At 37.7% G+C, this 21,351-nt stretch overlaps 1 protein-coding gene across 1 annotated transcript in view; it reads right to left on the bottom strand.

Moving 5' to 3' along the window:
* Nucleotides 1-2,218: 2,218 nt before the first annotated feature.
* RNF216 (ring finger protein 216) overlaps nt 2,219-21,351 on the bottom strand; it is a 183,274-nt gene continuing 164,141 nt past the window's right edge. Inside the window, exons 16-17 of the mRNA XM_051999841.1 lie at nt 9,304-9,373; nt 2,219-7,530 (exon numbers count right to left, since the gene is read on the bottom strand). Coding sequence (XP_051855801.1) covers nt 7,211-7,530; nt 9,304-9,373 — 390 coding nt within the window. The 3' untranslated portion in view covers nt 2,219-7,210. The remainder of the gene's footprint in view (nt 7,531-9,303; nt 9,374-21,351) is intronic.

Below are 21,351 nucleotides of genomic sequence, written 5' to 3'. Positions count from 1 at the left end.
TTTAGGCAGATGACTCCCAGATATATATATATCCAGTCACACATCTCTCCACTGATCTTTAGACTCACAACACCAAATTTGCCTGTTGGACATTTCAATGCCCCAGAGGCATCTGAAACTCAGCTTAAACTCAACATTTTCCCCTTCTTCCTTCCAAATTTCCCAGATCCCAGTTTTAAAGGGTTGGCTTTATTCTCTCCTACTCATTCTCCCTCATGCTAAATATGCAGGTTTTCAAGGCTGACTTTTTCTGCTTCATAATATCTTTCAAATCTGACCCCTCTCCTTGCTGATAATGGTTATTACTTTAATTCTGACCCTCAACATTTTGTCTAAATTCTTCTAACAGTGCCCTAATTGGGCTTCTTGTCCTGTTTCTTTCCACTCCAGTCCATCCCACACACTGCTGCTAAGGTGATGTTCATTAGGCACAGATCTGATTATATCATTCTCTTACTCCTATCATTCTGCTCTCCAACTCCAGGATGTCCCCATTGTCTTTAGGAGCACATAGAAACCCCACAGTTTAGCTTTATAAGTCTATATACTATATACATACTGGACCCAATTTATGGTTCTAACCTCTTTGAACATCCCTCTCTACTACACGTTTGTGATCCAGCCAAACGGACCTTCTCTCTCCACGTGACAATCCACTTCTGGCCAATCCCGAGGCCTGGAATGCACTCCCCCTCAAGTCTGCTTTCAAGAGGCAGCTCAAAGACCACCTTTTATTTGAACCTTTTGCTCAGCCTCTACGAATATTAGTTTGCTAATTTATTTAACTATTGTTTATTCTAATTCTACAATACTTATATATGTTTTCTCCTCTTTTATAATGCGATATCCTTCTAAGTAGAGATAATTTGCCTAGGATTACATGGCTAATATTTGTCCAAAGTGGGACTTGAAAACCAGATCTTCTCAATTCCACCCTGATCTCACATGTGCCCTTGAAAGTACTATTTATTGAATAACTGAGAGCTACAGAAGACTTTAAATTTGCAAATGACTACATACAATTCCTTTCCAATCTTACAAAATCCTGTGAACTAGATACAACAGGTAAAATGATGCCCATTTTATTGATGAGGAAACAGGTTCAGTGGTACAATAATATGTCCACAGTCAGAGGTGAAGAACTTGAGATCTATTCCTTGACTCACATATACATACTTTGGTGCTTTGTTACAAAATATCTCATTTGAGGAAGTAGGCAGGACTGGCTCAGAGATGAAGAGATAACCTTGATTCAATATCTAGGGCTTCCACCCAGTGCATTTCACACTCTCTCATATTGGATCAGATTCCCGGAATCATGTCAATGATTGAACTGCATTTGGGAAGCAGGACAAGAGGCCACGAAAGAGAGGCAGCATGGGAAAGGAGAAAGGAACTAAGCCAAGAGAAAGGCAAGACCATTGGATTTGGAGAGCCAGACCTGGGTTCTGGTTTTAATCTGACATTGAGATGACCTCCGAGAAGCCATTTCTCCTTTTTGCTCATGTGCAAAATGACTTCCATGATTTTTTCCTGCTCTGACATTTAGATTTCACTGTCTTAATTCTCAAATTCTGGCTATCTCATCCTCTCCCCTCCTTCCCCAATAGTTTCGTCTTTCCCCACTTTAGTCTATTTAGTTTCATGTGCCAGATGTGATTCGTTCACTTTTTCCATCCTCATTTTAAGCTCAGAAATAAGAATCTGCAAGTTGTGTTCTGCTTTGAGGAGTCTGTGTGAAGGTTTCTAGCTAGCTTTTGAACCAAGGGCATGCATAAACTATACAGCCTCATTAGAACTCCCTGTAAAAGCCTTGAAAGGGCCCCAGTGTAAATGAGAGGAAAAGCCAAACATTTGATCTCCAAACTGAGCTTCTTTAGAAATCAAGACAAATTACCATAAAATTTATTTCACCTGTTTTATTTTCTCACATTGGGAATAGCAAAGGTGGAAAAATTTACTCAGCTGTGCATGGATAAATCCTTGGTCTTGTTACCATCAGGGTCAAAGCCTTCAGTTTTCTTTTTAAAAGCCCAAATTCTTCATTTTTAACTCAAAGACAAGCAAATATTTTCTTTGGAATTTGTAATCATTTCCAAGGAAATTTGGCAAAACAGGGGCATCAACTTCCCCCTGTTAGCTGCCACCTATAATTAACTGCTATGATAGCACTCAGCAATTTCATTTTCCTCCTGGGGTAAGAACAAATCACAAATAGTCAGAGTGCACAAAAATTTATTTACAAAAAAATCCAAATTACATATAATACAGACTTTTTACACACAAGAAAACATAACAGCTTTTATTTTATTATTTTATACTACCAGAAGGTAAAGAAAAATATTTATTTTTAATAAACCACCTATTCATTTTCATCTATTGTTATACAAAGTTGTAGGTCATGCACAATTCTTTACAGTTTTAAAATGTTTTGCTAAGTGCAAATACTAAATTCCTCTTTCCACCATTAAGGCAAGTAAAATGGAACTCTAACTGGGGAAGGGTGGAGCCTTGCTCACTGTGGAGACCTTTCCTGCAGGCAGCTGCCTCAGTCTGAGAGCTAGACAGTCATGACTGTGGCATAAAAGAAACCAAATTGTACAATGCAGAGCCTGCAAGATCAGGAGGGCTTTTGTTTGCTTTTGCTTTATTTTCCAGGAGCTGGGCTAATCACTTTGGACTTCCTGTCATTTTTATCTGTGCACATGATTGCCTGCCAGTGGGATGGGATCAGATTTCTTTGGCCTCTTCAATAACCCCTTACTATAGTGCAGGGCAGAGAGACGATTCTCTACGACAATATGCCTCCCAGAGCGAGCCCTGGGAGAGAATGAGTTCTAGCTCAGAGAAAATTGTTCCCACTGACAAACAGAACAAGGCAATCCTATAACTAGGTGGTAGTGACCACACCATCAAAAACAATCACTTGCCCAATTCCTTTTCAATTCATTGAAGCTCCCCCACCTCATCTGTGACTTGGAAATATTCACTCTGCAAGTTTTATAAAACTAGGTAGCTAACAATAAGGAAAAAGAGTTTCTGTCTGCTTAAAATCCAAGTATCATCTGGAGCATGAGCAGAGTTAAGTCAAGTCGGCTGTTGGGATTTCCTGTTGCAGACTGCAAGAGTTCATCACCAAGAAGACTTAGAGTTAGGAGGGACCAAAAAAGTCACCTAGCCCAACCCCATCATTTTACAGATGAGGAATCTGAGACCCAGCAAGGTCACGTGACTTGCATAACGTCACACAGGCAGTGCCAGGATTGAATCCAGGTCTCCCGACTCCAAATCCTGTGCTCTTTGCACATCATCATGTCGCTTCAACATTTTGAGTAGAATCAATGGTGGATGTCAAGCATTATTCCCAGCTAAGAGAGCACAACTACACACAAATCGAAACAGCCAAAGCAGTGGTTTCCAAGGATAGGGAAGGGTTTGTCCAGGCTTTGCGCAGGCCTGTCTTCCATATGCCACCCTAAAAATTATCCACCTTTCCCCAACTGTTCTAGAGCCAAATGTTTTTGTCTCATTCCCCAAATTTAACACATTAACATATACACACTGCAAAGCAATGTAAATGAACACAAACTATAAGGTAAATGGTTTAATGAAGGTGATGGCTCATTGGACTCACTCCTCTCGGGCGGTTTTGCACATGTCACTTGCCACATACTGCCTTCTGAATCTACAGCACAGCTAGCTGGACAGCATACGCATGTAGGTGCATGCATATACCTCCTCACACATGAGATTTAGGGCAAAAACAAACACTGTCGATGGAAAACCGACACTTCAATCTGGATGGGGCAGCTTGCTGAAAAGAAAATCCTGGCTCAGTGACTTTCCAATTCTGAAATCCTCCTCCATGGTCCCTACAACCATTGTCACAAAGGAGTTACTGGGGGAACCTTATTTTAAGAATTCTTAATGAGTTCCTGTGCTCAGAAATAAATCAATCTATTGCCCCGGAAGGCACATCCGTGACACATGATGTATGTCACAAAAATACCGATGGAAAAGGCACTGGTTATTAGGGCTGGACCTCAGGCAGACAAATGTCCCTCAAAAATGATCATCAGATGGAAATCTGTAAGGAAACAATTGCACCTGAGGAGAAGGAAGAGAACCTAAAGTTCTTCCTACAGATACAGATACAAATCTGGATCTTAAGCCCTCCTTTCAAAATTCTTCCCTGCTCTCTCATCTGTCACATCTCTTGAACCAGTTATAACTTTCACTCTTCAAAAACTGAGTCTTACTAGATCATCATTTGGAAAGGCAGAAGAATGAAAAGGCATTTCTTTGGAAAGGGGATTGTTTTCTTTCTGATCTTCACAGCACAATTAATTGGTTGATGCATGACATCTCAATCACTAGTAAATCAGATAGCTCTATTCTGGATAACAAGGAAATGTTTTCTTGTCCAAAGTCCCCTGATTTCATATCCATGTTAGGTGCTTGACGTATCAATGCCAACAGGCATAGTTGTTAAAATATCTTTGCTAGTAACAGGGAGGCCTTTATTGTTGTGGCAATGATGCCTGAAATAGGAGTATAATGACACACACATTTCCATTGAACATTTGTTTTTTTTTTTTTTTTTTTGTTTGTTTGTTTTTTGTTTTGGGGGGAATCTAACATTTAAGAGTAAAGCCTCCAGCAGACCCCAGTAACTGTTGTGCTGGATTCACTAGGGGAATTGAAGCAAGTGGATTGGCAACAAGATGTTTTAGCTTATACATAGAAAGCTGATGGCAAAAGGGAAAAAGGAAAATAATTTTCCAAATCTGTTGGGTGGGAGAAATTGTAGGGAAGGAAAAGTAAGCTATTCAGCAGGCAATGGAAGTAGGGGAAAGCTACTAGTTGGACCCTTGCAAGTAAAATGGCTCGTTCTGTGACTAAAATATCATTGCCATAGGCCAGTCTTCCAAACTAAGTTTGGAGAAAGCTGTAGCAGGAAGTACCACAGGTTCTAAAGCCTAAACTGCAAGCTATATTCTAGAGCCAGAAGCCAAGACTTTTCCAGAGGCAAAGACTTCAGAATGTTAATAACTAAGACCTACACATGAGCACTTATCACATTAACATCAAGAGGAAATTAGATACACAAAAAAGAAGAGGGATGCTCAGTCTTCTCTCCCGCCCCTCTTTAAGTACAGTGTAACAGCACGCTGGCCTGCCTGCCCCTGGCTGTCCAAGGGAACATCTTTTAGGGTAAGGTGCAGTTTTAACCTGAATAAAGACCAGCTAAGCAGCATTCAGAAATTTACATCCCTATATAGACTTTTCCTCCTTTCTCAATATATAAACAAAACTTAGCAGCAAAAGTTGAGAAATAGTTAATCATGTGGTTCTGATGTCACCAAAGATTATCCCAGAACTAGGCAGAAGAGTCAAGGGGAAGTCCATAGAGAGCAATGCTACAATCCAGACATTGACTGTTCCAAGTAAATACTGGGAGAAATCTTTCAATACAACTAAAGAAGTTTAGGACCAGCTCTTTGTAGTAACCTAGATTGGAAGAGCTGATTCTAGAAAAGTGGATTTTCCAGGAAATAAGGACCAGTGGGGTATAGATAATCGGAGAAGAATGGGGCAAACAAATCAAGTCAGAAGTTTATTTCCAAAGTCCCAAACAGTAATATTATTATTTAGTATTTTTTTTTTTTTTTGAGGCAGTAGAAAGGGGAGATGGTGTGGGGTTGAAGGGAAGAAAGAAAACCTTTCTGGATGAACTATACTTATAGTGCAAGTTTCACACTCAAGAGGTAAGATGAAATCCAGCACCAGTATTTAGGAATCTCAACCTTTTCATCTGTGAAGCCTCTTGTCTTTATAAAGTACCAGTCATTAACATCTTTCCCTACTCAGAGGAGGGAATATTCATTTGACTATCCAGTAAGCCCCCTTCCTTTTGATTATGTGACAAAGCTGATATGGCTGGGACCACTCCACTCATTCCCAGAACGAGAAGAGGGCACTCTTGGCAAAGTTACAACGGGACTGGGGCTTTAACTCCATGGCTGATGGAGCGCAGGATGAGTAGCAGTGTCTCTTCCTAGAAGATTCAGACAGGAGTGCTTGAGAAAGTACTAGTATAATTTTTTTTAGCCTAAAGTAAGCAGTAGAGTCTTATTCTGCTCAACCTGGAGGTGCTGAGCTAAGACGCAGGAAGATCATTTACCTTCCTTAATTACACCTGGTTACCCACTGATCTGCAATTGGAGGTCAACATCTCATTGCAAAGTGTGGTCCTTTGTACTCTTATTAAAAAGAGTGCAGACATTGGCCATTCATCATAAGGGGAGTTCCTAATGAACCACCACCTATCTTCTCTCTCTTCAACGTATGAATTGTCTTGAATGTACTTTCATATTTTAATTAACTAGGAAAGTACAAGTCCCAATTTAATTAGAAAACTTATAAAGTTCTCCTTTCCTGTGGTGAGACTTTGTTCTTGTCTGTTTTGATCAGGGACAGGTAAAGTGGCTTTTCTTTCACATCACTCTGTCTCCTTTAGGACAATTTCTGAAGAATTAATAGACAGCACAGGGTTGTCATGCTTACTGACAAGTTATGTGCTGTGCTGGTCATTTTCTGGCAGGATAGATTTTACTTCCCTCTCCTTCCTGAAATCTTTGAGCCCAAAATCAAAAAGGCAAATCCTGTTACTGGTATCCAAGGAATGCTGGGCTCTTCTATTCTCCTTAGCTGTACTTAAAAGAGCAGTGGACTACTTACACTTTTAAATACAGAAAAAGGCAAGATAGGTAGAGAGGGAAAGGGAGGGAGAGAGAAAGACAGAGAGAAAGACAGAAAGAGACAGAAACAGACAGAGACAGAGAAAGGGGACTCTGGGGAGATTTTGGGGCCTAGGGAGGTCTCTCTACTAACACTATCAAAGAAAAGGAAAATTGGCCCCAAATTAGTCATGTTTGGCAGCCCAATCTGTAAACTTCCACCTCTATGGGCTCAGCAGCAGTTACTAGTTTTAGGGGAAAAAAGTGGGGTAAACATCTGAACTAGGCTGTGTATCTTTAACACACACACCCCCCCCCCACCCCCCTCCCCACCATGAAATTTAACTGGGGGAGATTTTCAGGCTGCTCCTTTCAGTTCTGTGGAATAATGAAGGGAGTTAGGAGGAGAGTTGTTAACACAGGATGGCCCTCCTCGGCAGTGCTTCCACTTCAGATATCTATCCCACTTGTCAAAACCGATGGCGTGGCTGAGGACCAAAGTGCATAGGTAAGTTGTGCTCCAGTGGGACATTGATTGGGGGAAATTCATAGTTCACTCGCATATTTGGCAGAGGAGGAACATAGGGGGCAGGGATGGGGCCTAAATTGAGGGGAATATTGTTGAACATGGGACGGACAGGAGGCAGAGCAAAAGGTGGGTGAACAAAGGGATAAGGAGGGATCCTGGCTTGGTGAAGATTTTGTGGAACAGGTCTTGGGATGACTTCAATCCTCTGGAGTTTTTCAGGAGCTGCCTCCATGGGGGGCCCAATCCTTTTGAAGTTGTTCTCTGAAAAGGAGAGGTAATTTTTAGAAAAAAAGACAAGTCAAAACTCAGGCCTCAGTTGTTCTAAGAGAAAAGGTTACCTCTTCCAGGGGCTGTGACTTGGCTCTGAGTGTATGCATGGCTCCTATATATGAAGATCAGATGAGACTATGTAAGATAATGAAAATGGCTCCATAGCAAATACTACAGAACACACGTACCCAGATGAGTGCAGATGTTCAAAATATTGATCTTGGGAAGCCATATATTAGTTTTACTAGTGATGAAAAAAGGTAAGTTCTGAAGTTCCTTCCAACTCTGAGTCTCAAAGTTTCTTCTTTCAAATCAATCCAGCTCAGGGCAGCACCACCTCACTGCCCTGAATAGATTAGATAGAGCACCAGCCCCGAAGTCAGGAGGACCTGAGTTCAAATCTGCCCTCAGGACTGTAACACTGCCTAGCTGTGTGACCCTGGGCAAGTCACTTAACCCCAGTTGCCTCAGGGGAAAAATATTTCAAATCAATCCAGCTCACCGAGTATTTATTAAGTGATCCCTATGTATTAAGGAATATGTCAGGCACTAGAGACAGATACAAAGAGCAAATGATATTCTAATGGGAACTACTTTCAGAACCAATCCACAAGTTATACAAAAGTCACAGGTTATTACTTTGGAGCCAAAATTCATTCTGGACAAAATCCTTAATTTCAACTGGCTTAATCCTTAATCTACTACTGTGTGTGTATATCACAGCTTTGATTCTACATGGTTCTTAGTTTTTCCCCATAATTAAATCCACCCTCATTTGAAGAAGATATGTTCCCAATGGAGCAATTTCTGTACTACTGGTTCTGTAAGTACCAAAAAGACACTATCTACTAGTTGAAGGAAGGTGTTATCCCCCAAATTACCCCCATGACTCAAACTAGTTTCATATTATGTTGACACCATATATAAATTATTTTATATATGTAGATTCAGTTGAGCTTGCCTCAGCAAACCTGGGCTTGTGAAGATCTAATCAGGAAAGGCTGACTCCAGTTAGAATGAGTGTTTCCAGTCTTTCCTTTATAATTCACACACATTAATGTTTAAGGCTATGGGCACATTAATGCACTGTGGCTGGAGCTATGAACTCATCCAGCTGCTGTTGAGAGCATTATTGAGAGCAATTTGAAATTATGCCCCCAAAACAGGATACAATTAAATTGGACATATCTTTTGACTTAGTCATACTGTTACTAAGCCTATATACCAAAGAGCTCAAAGAAAAAGGAAAAGGATTCATATGTACAAAAATACTTACAGCAACTTTTTTTTTGTGTAGTAGCAAAGAACTGAAAACTAAGAGAGTGTCCATTAACTGGGGAATGGATAAACAAATTGTGGTATGTGATTGTAATGGAATACTATTGTGGTATAAGAAATAAAGAAGGGGATGATTTAGGAGAAAGACTTAGGAACTCTGATCAATGATCAGCCATGATTTCAGAGGATCCATGATGAAATAAAATACCCACCTCTTAACAAATGATGGAGTCAAGAATATAGATTGAGATGTGATTTTTTTTTTTTTTTTGACCTGGCTAGTGTGGAAATTTGTTTATCCTGACTCTATATGTTTATAACAGAGGTTTTGTTTTTCTTGCTTTCTCCATTTGGGGTTTGGGAAAAAGGGAAGAGGAGGAAACTGGGAAGAAAAGATGGATTTCTGTTGGAAAAATAATTAATTTAGAAAAGAAATAATTCACCCTCAATCCTCTACACAGATTTAGGCTAGACTGAAAAACTTGCCTCCATTTTTCTTCTTTTGCTCCTCTTCAGCCTCCTTCTGAATTTCTTGGATGAGCTTCTCATCATCTTCCTAAAAAATAAAAGAATTGGTGAACTTATTAGTGGGGCAGTTAGGCAGTGTAGTGGATAGTCAGCCTGGAGTCAGGAAGACTCAAGTTCAAATTTGACCTCAGATACTTACTAGCTGTGTGACCCCGGGCAAGTCACTTTACCCTGTTTGCCTCAGTTCCTCATCTGTAAAATGAGCTGGAGAAGGAAATGGTAAGCAACTCCAATATCTTTGCCAAGAAAATCCCAAATGGGGTCATGAAGAATCAAACACTACTGAAATGACCCGACAAGAAAAATAAGCTTGTTAGTTCTTCCAATGGCAAGTTATACTCAGACTATAGCTTTGGCTGGAATAAAGTGGCATAATGGATTAGGGTAACATACCCTGTTGCACTAGATAATCTGGCTGGGTGACAGACGTGTCTAGAATTTTCTTCTATTTATTAACCAAACCAGTATTAACAACTTAAGCCCTATCCTCCCCAAATCCCATCTCTTGCCCTGTCCTGGCAGATATTCTACATTGTAACCCTGCTCATACACAAACCAGTCACAATCAGCCTTGTGAAGGAATAATGGATCCAACAGCAGAATTCCATTTCTGCAAGGAGTTGAGGTAGCTAGACCAGAGCTACCAGTTTGAATGACAGTTCATGCTAACATCTATTTGTGAAGTGCCCAATTTTGTTTTTGCTTTTTTCCTTAGCCCAAAAAGCTGGTACAATACATCTAGAGGTTTAAGTGAAACAATTTACGTAATTAGAAGGCAAAAGATTTATATGATCTGAAAAGAAATCAGAGTATTATCATTTACTTAATTAATTTGGCTATAAAACACTTTAGAGTTTGAGATAAAGGTTGATTTAAGAAAAGCCCTCAAGAATCTAAAACTCCTGGTCCAGAGGTCTGGTTGTACACAAGTATTCACAGGTACAAAAGGTGCTTTTGCCAAACCGGTCATTTGTCTGTGTGAAATGGGGTCTATCTTTGACTAAACTGACAAAGTATATCTGGAAGAAGTATTTCTAACAAGCTGGTTAGAAGGTTTGTGGGAGAGGGAAATCTTTTACAATGGAAATTCTGCTTTCTGCCTCTTGGAGGAGGAAGTCCTATGCTTGTTTTAGGAAAGTAAGGAGCTAGGGAAGAGATGGCTACTACTAGGCTCTTCTGTTTCCCTTGATTCCCCAGAGAGGAAGGTTTTAAGCAGGTGAGCAGATGGGTGGGAAAGAAAAGAGGGGAAGAGAATAAAACTGGGGGTTTAAAAGTTGAAGGAAGCTGGATCCCAAAACCAAGATGAGGATAATCATCTTCACAGTCCATAAAATTCACAGTACTAGTAAAAAGTAAGGTCCAGGTTTGCTCCATTATCTGGTTAACATGATCCCTTTCTTATTCCTTAGTTGAAGCTCCTATATCATCCTAGGGCTCCTCTCCCAGGAATAGGAACTAAGAATTCTCTTCTCCAGAAATCTTGGTCTGGAAGTTGGTTTTGTATACAGATTCTTCCTCTGGGCCCATGATGTTTAGTCTTAACATTCTTAGTGATTTTTCCATTGCCATGCTCTTATTACTTTCTCTGGGATTATACGATTATCTGGAAGTGCCTTAAAGAACTGGACTCCCCAAGAATAGTTGGGGCACAAAACAGAACAGAACAGGCACAAAAGCGAAATGCAGAGAAAGCTATAATAGTAGCTAGAAAAATTCTCTTTGGCCAGCTTACATTTTTACAGGTTTACATTTTGAAAGGGAGTGGATTTATCATAGTTCCTACAACTTCAGCATGGCAGTGAGAAAGATTTTACTTGTTATATGCCAACTCTTCACTTTTGTGTTTAGTAACAAGTAAAATTATTTCAAAGTACTACGGCTAAATCTAATTCTTACAGTTCCATATATAAGACTTATAGGTTGCTATTTAGCCCTTGTAACTGATTTGAAAAAAACCTATTAAACTTTTAAATGCCAACCCTGCATTAAATATTTAGGTTCTAGGAATAGCTTTGGAGTGTTGCTTTTAACAGTTAAACTTAATAAGTCTTAAACCTTTGTTCTGCAATAACTTAACTGCATTAAAGTCATGGAGATATGAGCATATACTAAATGGCAGAAATATATTAGTTGTTAGATATCAACATATGAAGAAAGCTTAGGATGGAGAATGCCTTAAAACACAAATATTAATTAGAAAGAGATTAGTATTTGTGGAAAGTGTGCCATTATATTTTGTAGGAGGACTTTTCCCTATTAACTACCAACAGTAAAACTAGGCAGCAGCGTAGTGTAGGTGCAAAAGCACTCTACTGGGAGTCAGGAACTTTGAGTTCTGGACGTTTACCAGTGGATGTACCATAGGCATGTCTTCTTCACTCTAGAGACCTCAGTTCCCTCCTCTGTAAAACAAAGAGAGTGGGGGTAGGGAAGGGAGTTAAGTGAGGTGACTATTACACTTGAAAAAGTATATGATTCTTAGTAACATATGTACTATGCTTCAAAAGAAAGATAAGAGGGATAGAATTCAAACTCAAATAGGACAAAGATAAAAGCACACTAAGCATTTTATTAGCTGCCCTCCCTTTGGCACAGGAGTTCTATCAACTTGATGAAACACAGCTATAGGCAAATTGAGAATAGACTCCAATTTTGGTTCAGGTCACTACATAAATGTCAAGGAAGTTAGACAATTACCTAAATGAGGGATTTCAAACTTGAGATGTGAGTGCCACCAACAGGACTAAAGCAACTCTCTAAGACTGGCAGGCAGAAAATACAGCAGAAAGGGCAATAGAAAAAAAAAGTAAATCAAAGGGATAGAGGAAAAAGGTAGAAATAGAGGTTGAATAGATAGCACCAACAGTTCACTCCAGGTATCCTGAGTGACACAAATGCCAAGACTGCTTATGATAAGAAATGTATTTTGATTGTTGCCTTCCTAATTATCTTTTTCTTGGTTACTAGCTTTATCAAGATAGTTTTCCAGAAGAAAAAAGAGACACATTCTCTAAAGGAGTTCTTACTACCATCTAATTTGATTTTAAATGACTTTGTTAATTATAATTTCAACTTTAACTAAGAATCAGCTGTGAGTTTGCAGGGATATAGCAAGCCTCTACTTTCTGAATATCATTCTAACAGCAATTTCCCAGCAGTCAGCATCAGTAGACAAACCACATTTTTCCAGTAGCAAAATCGTATACTGTCACATGATGCTTTTGACAGAATCACTAAAGTGTGAGGAAGGAAAAAGAGCTTTTTTTCTCTGTAGAGTTCCAAGGTCTATACATACTCACACATGGGAAAGTGCCAGGCACCACTGAGCTAGGGAACGGATAGACGCACACATGGCATCTGATTGGCTTTGATCACTAGTGATATTTTCATGACAAGTCCAACTGTTCCTGACAAATTCTTCAGTGAACACATCCAATTTTTCCCTTTAAGCATTCTCTCAAGTGTATCTGAGGTACTTGCATAAATGGTTTTATATGTTTAGATTTCTAAAAACTTCCCAGAATGGATCTGCTGGCTTGTGCTATTAACCTGACAGAGCAACATGCTTCAAGTGATGCTTGATTTACTATTTCAGCTTTCTCCTTAAGAGTGGCGATGGATAAATTCTATTGTCTTGGGGAAAGTACATTCTTTACTTTTTAGGAGGAGAAGGGAGGAGACAAAAAACCTCTTTCATATTTTTTACTTTGCTTTTAATCATCCCAACTGATAGCTGAATAAGGCCATTTTAAGCTTTGAGTGGTGCTTCCTCATATTTTAATTACAGTCATAAAATGGAATTTTAATTTTATGGAATCAATTTTACAATAAATTTTGTGTATGTTTCTAAATAAAGTTTGGAACATAAATAGCAGATTTCAAGCTTCCCTTATTGAGTCAAAGGACACTGCATATTTAGCAGTGGATGAAATGAATGAATGAATAAGGGATGGTTAACAGATATGTTTTTTATACATTACTACAAACACAACCTTAAAGTTTCCAGAATCTATTTTATTTTTAGTTCTATAAACCAAGAGTGGAAGCAGTTTGGAATAATGTTCAATAATGAACTATTGGGACTTGTAGTGATTCCTGTTTCCAAAATGTTCTTTGGTCTTGTTACTTAATTTGTATATGTTTAACTGTCAGATGGGGCCTATTGATTCCTTTCCCTGGAAAGGACTTTTTAAAATCTTAAGGGAATATTTCCTGGTATCCCTTGCATACCATATTTCATGTTGGGCACATTTAGAAGAAAAGTTCAATTTTTAACAAACATAAAAAGAAAACCTGGGACATTTGACTGAGCAAGCTATAGGAGGGGGAAAAGAAAAAGTCTAATGTTTTTGACTCCTTTTTCTTTCACAATAAAGGGCCAGGCAATGATGATAACACTCTTATCCTACCCTTTCTGAGTGGAGCAAATTGCTATCTATTGTCTTTTTCATGATAAAGACAAAGGGGAAGAAAATGCTTCACATTCCCTGTGGTATTTGGATAAGCTTTCCCTATTGCTAACAAGTAAAAAACTATTATTTAATGGGTCATGGAGGAAAAAAACTGCAGAGATATAGTATGCATGTTCTCTTTAACCAATGTAAAAGATGAGACTTTTTTTTCGATCTGATTCATTCCACAAAAAGCAGTCTACTTTGAAATTATAAGACATTTCTTGCTCTCCTGGGGGAAAGAAACTTTATTTATCATAAGTGTGAAGATGTACCAAAATTAAGAGGAAGAGAGTACTACAATTCAGGAGATAGGCTGATATTAAAACAGAAAGTCCACTCAGAAGCTTAATCATTTTTATTTTGATGGGATTCATTTCCTGAACCAGACTACAATCACTACCTTCTAAAAATCATATTCCTGACACAAAAGATTTACTGATTCACTTGGCTATGAAATTTTCAAATGCTGCCAACTTGTACATTATTTCTCCTCTCCCAATAGTGGCCTTGGTTGGAGTGTTTTCTTGCCTCAAATAATTTTTCAACAGGTTACCAAGTGACTTAAATGCCAAGAGGAATATGCCTCAGTGAACTTCTCTTGCTTCCTGCACAACAGCTTGTTTGATTCTGAATGAGTACCAGGGAAGCTATGAGTCTGGAATAGCGTTATTGCATAAATGGTTTTTTTATGGGAATCCTGGCTTTCACTCAATTCTGTGGCCATTCAGGAGATCAATCTCCAAACTGTCTTCATCACTTTGGGAATGCGTCTAGTCTGGGATATTTCTTGGATCTTCTATCCAGATGTACATTCCCAAAATGAGGCCAGAAATGCCAGTGCTGCTTTCCTCCCCTTTACTACTTAGGGATGTCAGTAAAGTTTTTAAGTCAATGACCCACTGAAGGGACTATGAAAGTAACAAAACAAATTCTAAACTTCAGATGATGATTCATATCTCCTCTGTTTTTGTTCAGCTGTTCTAATCTTTGCTTTCTTACTCTTAACATTAGGGAGAAAAATCCAAATCAGGTACAGTAGTTTATTTCTGGAAATTAAGATTAGAGAAAGAAGGCAAAGTACAGATTGATACGGTATAGCACTGGAGGCAAAAAACAAAACAAAATAAAACTGCATTCTAATTCTAACTTTGATGTTTACTATCTGTGTTAATGTTAGCAAGTCATTTAGTGCCTCTGAAGCTTTGTTTCGTTAAAAAAGAACCGCATCTCAGGGTTATTATAAAGAAATTGGCTTGTGTACCTTAAAGAATCATTATTTTAATAAACTCTCTCTGCTGTTTATTAGTAAGAAGATTTCAAGAACATGAACAAATAGGAAATATTTGGAGAAGACTGAAGGGGACTTACCAACCTGAAACTAGGGAGAAATCCATGACATTTCAGCATGGCTTCATTAGAGACATACCTGAATGAATGTGCATATCAATAACACAGGAAAGCCTCTCCCTTCAATGAAGTATTATGTACAGAACCCAATAGGTCCATAAAATGCTGAAATTAAAAGAGTAAAGTCGAAGTTTAAAATATTTTCTGACCAAGCTTCTCAACAGGAAGAGACTTCTAACATAAAGAATTGAGCTGGCTGCATCTCAAGAAGCAGAAGGTTTCATTTCCTTTCACTGTGGCCCTTTGAGCTCAGCAGGACACAGAAAGACTAAGAAGCCTCTGATAAGCTAACTGCATTTTGAAATTTTGTTGTTGTTGTTTTTTTTTACAGACAGGATTCTAAAGAGGTGGTGGCTCAGCTTCTAGAAGAAATTCAACTCTCCTGTATAGTGTGCTAAAGTGAGGCAGTTCACCAGAGAAAAAGGTAGAAAAAAGAAACTGAAAACCATCAACCTTAATAAACCAACCTCAGCAGTCTTGTCCATGAGGCTGGGATCTGGACTAAAGAAAATTAAGGAAGAGGAACTATGGCAGTGTATCACCATGGGCCCAAGTCTCGCAAAATAGATATAAGTGCATTTAGCACAGATGTTTCATCAAAACTTTCTAAAATACTCTTTTATTCAGTATTGTCTCTAGAATCTCTAATTACTGGTGACAACAGTTTAAGAGCCTATCAGCCTCTTCTGTACTCAAAGAAAAGATGGAGAATTTTTCTTGTTTTAAGACTTTTTTCTTAAAAAGGTGATAATTCAACTGCTATTTCCTACTACAGTGCTTTTCTTTTTTGAGGGGGAGGAGTATAAAGGGGGAGGGTTTGCTCTCCAGATTATGTATGGCCACAGCTGTTGTTAATAAACCTTGCGATGATTTCATGAAAGGTTTCCAAAGAGCAAAGGGTTTAGTTTCAAATTATTCCCAGATCAGCTGCAGAGAGGCTGAGTAACACCAGGCACAGACTTTCTCCTGCAACAGGAAATGGGGGTAGGGGAAAGACACAGTCTCCAGTAACTGGAATAGTATGCAGCTGTGCGCCTAACACAGCAGGAAAGCTGGACAAAGCACTTGGGAAGGAAACAAGAGAAGAGATTTTACAGGGACTTTGATTAGCTCCAACTTGTATCTAGTCTATTAAAGGGGTCAAATACACGAATACCTTTATGTCAAGAATTCTTCTACAAGGACTATTCTGAGAAAGAATGATTATATTTCCTTCTTCCTTTCTGGCCCAAGTGAATGCCCAGCCTTTTCAGTCATAATGAATTGAAAACCTATTGCAATACTTTTTAATATTTGGCTGTATTTGACCAAACAGATATGAAAATAGTCAGTGCTATGAAGTGTTCTCCAAAATTAAAAAACAAATCTGGTCTGCAGTAGTTATTGTAGACAGTCAAATCCACTGTGAAAATATCTTTTATGACACCTAGAACTTTCATAGCAGGGACCCTAGGTTCCAAACAGATTAGGATCAACAGACTAAATAAAGATCTCTGAAGACTCTAACCTGGCATCTTTACAAACTGCCATTTTACCATGAAAGATTATAAGCAAATCATTTGTCTTGAAACTCAGTTTCCTACTTTGTAAAATGGGATATTCATGCTTATGTTACCTTCCTCACGAGAGCTCTTTTAAAGGATCAAATGAGAGAATATCTAAATAAATCATTATAGAAATAGAAGTTATTCTTGTTATGGAGATAAAAATCTCTTCTCTAAATGAGTATGAACCACTACATAGCATTTCCAATCTCTCTGTTTTTTGTCCATTTGCATTTTTGATTTCCTTCACAGGTTAATTTTACATTATTTCAAAGTCCGATTCTTCTTGTGCAGCAAAATAACTGTATGGATATGTGTACATATATAGTATTTGACATATACTTTAACATATTTAACATGTATTGGCCTACCTGCCATTTGGGGGAGGAGGAGAAAAGTTGGAACAGAAGGTTTTGCAATTGTCAATGATGAAAAATTGCCCATACATATATCTTGTAAATAAAAAGCTATAATAAAAAAATTAATAAAAAATCTCTTCTTTATAGTTTGAATTGTGCTAATTAATATAAATAATAATTAGCAAATAGTCCAGTTTCAGCGATCATTGACAATTTACTTCTAATAGCCTCACTTCATCAAAGACCAATACTTGAAATATAATTTAAGAACAAAAGTTGAAAGGCAAAACTTAGCTCTTTCTAACAAAATTTCTGCCCCTCCCAAACTTTTTGTCAAGTCCTTTCAAATTTTCTCTTTTCCTTCATTGTTATACTGCTACATCCCCTGATCTCCCTCATTTAGTCAAATTCAGAAGCAAATGCAATTAGTTACAGATTTCAAACATGAATCAATGCTCTTATATGTTTTTAGGACCCTTTGTGTATACCTGACTCTACCAAGAAGAAGCTTGATTCAGTACTGAACAAGCACCGAAACTTTTCCATTAAGAAACAAAATTAGAAATCCTTTCTATCTTGAAAAAAGAAAGAGAAAGAGACAGAAAGGAAGGAAGGAAGGAAGGAAAGAAAGAAGGAAGGAAGGAAAGAAAAAAAGAAAGGGAAGGAAGAGAAAGATAGAAAGACTAGAAAAGAACATATGAGAAAGTGTTCACCTCTATTCTACAACTCAATTGTTGAGCCAGAGAGATACAATAATGTATTTATTGAGCCTTGCTTGGGCAAAGTTTTGTCTTTGGAAACACTTAATGTCAGATACAGCTGACACTCAAAGGAAATAATGAGGAGACCAATTAGTACTTACCATTATTAAAGTACCAGTACTGGTACACCATATTTGGAAAAGGAGGAAAGACTCCCCATTGTTTTGGCTTAGAAAACTGTATAGTGACTACAATGGTGTCACACTAAAAGTGTCTGTAAAGGCCTTCATTATTCTAAATCCTACAACTTGACTAAAAAGATATCAGTTTAAAAGAGAAAAAAAAATCTTATATTGGGCAAAGAGGAAGGAGAACATCAGAAAATCATGTTGTCAATTCAAAGGTTATTGGCAGAAGGAGTAAAAGCAAGAAAAATAATAAGGCTAGACAGAGGAAAGTCATTTAACTCTCATTTGATTTCTATGATTCTCTAGGAGTGTGTGTGCATGTGTCAAACTTTCATATAAAAATATTAAGAGTATGCAGAAGAGAATTATAGTTTTCCTATCACCTCTCTCAAGTTCAAATGTGGTTTCTCACAGTCAAACCAATCAAACCAAAACAGTAAAAACATCCCTCCAAAAAACTTTCCAACATAATTTCTGTTTTGTTTAAAAACATAACATAATGTCATGGATTTTATAGCAACTATGTAACCTCAAACTCACAGATTGGTATTCTTGTAAATGTGGCTTTTGATAATAATTTTAAGAAATGAAAACTTTGTATTTACAAACTCTTCCTCTTGTATAACACATTGATAAGGTGCCCAGAATGTTTGGATCCTGTGAGGATCTATTATAATGTAATGTAATCGTGCTCTGTGCTATAGAAAGGATTTTCCTTGACACTATGATTCTAAGTGAGTACAAGAAATACTTTACTGCCATGACTGGATTGGTTAAATTCTTTTGAGGAGGAGACCTCAGATTTCATGGCATTTGCATTTTTCAAGTCTGTTTTCAAAAACTAACAAGACAGAACTTTAAAAAAAATTTCTAATTCTCAACTTCCAGCTTGCTAAAACAAAGCTGTAGGTCTCCCAAGTGATCCTTAATTATAGCTTCTTTTACATATAGAGCAGGAAAGTCCAAATTTTCATCCAAAACATGAACAGCAAATTCCCAGATGACTCTGGGAAATTTTGCTTTGCCACTTGGGTTAATTAAACTGAAGAATAGGGTCAGATGACAGTATAGCTATTGTTTTACTTTAATGACTTGATGAGCTTCTGAATGGTTTTTGTTCTTACCAGCCCAGAACAGATGCTGCCTCTGAATACAATCAGCTGCCTAATAGGAACAAAGGAAACTGTGCTAGTCCTGAATACACAAACCAGTTTTGATGGGAGATGGAACAAATGGAATGAGATTCACTGGATATGCCAGAAGAGGACATCAGAAGTATTTGCAGAAGGGAAAGGGGGAGAATAAGTGTCAGGGCTAATTCCATTATTAGCAAATACTGTATTGCCCAAGGCTACAAAGACATCAGTTCAAAATAGAAAAAGGACAGGCTGTTGTAGTAGGCAAATAAGGAAAGTAAATATTAGAAAGTCATTATTATCAATTCAAAAGGTATTGGCAAAAGAAGTGGAAACTAGAAAAATAATAAAAGTTGAGAAGAGACCTTACTAGGAAAGACATTTAGCTGTCATCTGATGCTTGTTCCCCCTTAGCTTATTTAAAGAAAGTTAATGAAATGAAGGATTACTTCTCTAAGGAACTTCAGATACTGAATAAAGACCACATTTTATTGTGTAACTTTTAGAGAGATCAATTAACATCTAGCCTTTAGGTTGGCTAGTTTGCAGGCTCTTGATATAGTGATAGAGGTTCACAGAGGCAGTCAGGTAAAGGAAAATGCTCCAGCTATAATGTAGAAGATTTAACCTGCTACCAAAAAAAATCTTAGCTATAGAATGGCAAGCTTGTTTTTCCCCAAGATTGGAATCCTTTCTAAAACATTTCTGATAGAGAGAAATCCAGCTTCACCTTGAATATTTCCAGTGAGAATGGTATAATTACTTATAACATAGAAGCCACACCATTCTTGAAATACTTAAGAATTTCAAAAGATGTGTGATCTTACTAATATAGGGTTTTTTTTTTCAATTAATGGAGTTCACAATCCTTTCTTGCCTTCTCATCTTGTGCAATTTTTGACCAATTCGTCCAGAAAATCCAACAGGTGTTTCTGGGTAACCATTTGAAATGTATCTGTGCTACATCAATGGCCTACCCTTCCTTTTCCCAGTTATATCCTTTATGCCAAATCCTGTATCTTATCTGCACCCACCAGGCATGTCTTTACAGTCATCTGGATTATCTGTCACTTCAATTTCTCAGAGATTATATTTTTTTTTTTCAGGATTTACAATTATGTCATTGCTTAGAAGAACATTCATTGTTGAAATCTATTACCCTGAATATTATTGTTTTGTAAGAAACGACCAGCAGGATGATTTCAGAAAGGCCTGGAGAGATTTACATGATCTGATGCCGAGTGAAATGAGCAGAACCAGGAGATCATTATATACTTCAACAACAATACTATATGATGATCAATTTTAATGGATGTGGCCCTCTTCAACAATGAGATAAACAAATCAGCTCTAACAGAACAGTAATGAATTGAATTCAGCTACATCCAGTGAAAGAACTCTGGGAGATGACTATGAATCACTACATAGAATTCCCAATCCCTCTATTTTTGTCTGCCTGCACTTTTGATTTCCTTCATAGGTTAATTGTACACTATTTCAAAGTCCGATTCTTTTTGTACAGCAAAATAATTGTCTGGACGTGTATACATATATTGTATTTAACTTATACATCAACATATTTAACATGTATTGGTCAACCTGCCATCTGGGGGAAGGAGGGGAAAAGTTGGAACAAAAGGTCTTGCAATTGTCAATGCTGAAAAATTACCCATGCATATATCTTGTAAATAAAAAGCTATTTAAAAAAAATCTATTACCCTGAAAGTTTCACCCATTGGTCTTGTTATAACTGTAAGAAAAATACAGAACAAATATCCTCTCTTGCATGACACCTCTTTAGATATCTGAGGACAACCATCCAAATAGTTGGGATCTATTCTTTTTCAGTATAAACATTCCTCGTTTCTATGATCATCTCCCTTATGGAAATGATTTCTATCCAATCTCTCTAGTTGCCACTCATTTAGTCTGTTATGGCCCCCTGAAGCATACACTTCTCAGAACTACATGCAATACTTCCAATACAGTTCTTGTATTCCCAAAATAAGACAATTACTTCTCTTAATCAAAACACTATTCTTCTATGAATGCAGTCAAATATATGAGTAGAGATTAGGCTTCTGCTCTAAAACTGAGAACATGGGAAAAGCAAAGAACTTTTTTCTTTATAAGTTTTTCAAATTCATCTTATTCTCTCACATAGAAATCCTTGTTCTATGTTTCTGGTCCAACTTCCAAATACTAACCTTACAAAGG

The sequence above is a fragment of the Antechinus flavipes genome, chromosome 1 (genome assembly GCF_016432865.1).
Source record: "Antechinus flavipes isolate AdamAnt ecotype Samford, QLD, Australia chromosome 1, AdamAnt_v2, whole genome shotgun sequence".
NCBI classification, from domain to species: Eukaryota; Metazoa; Chordata; class Mammalia; order Dasyuromorphia; family Dasyuridae; genus Antechinus; species Antechinus flavipes.
Note: the sequence above shows the minus strand (reverse complement) of the source record. Positions and strands in the feature narration are given on the sequence as shown.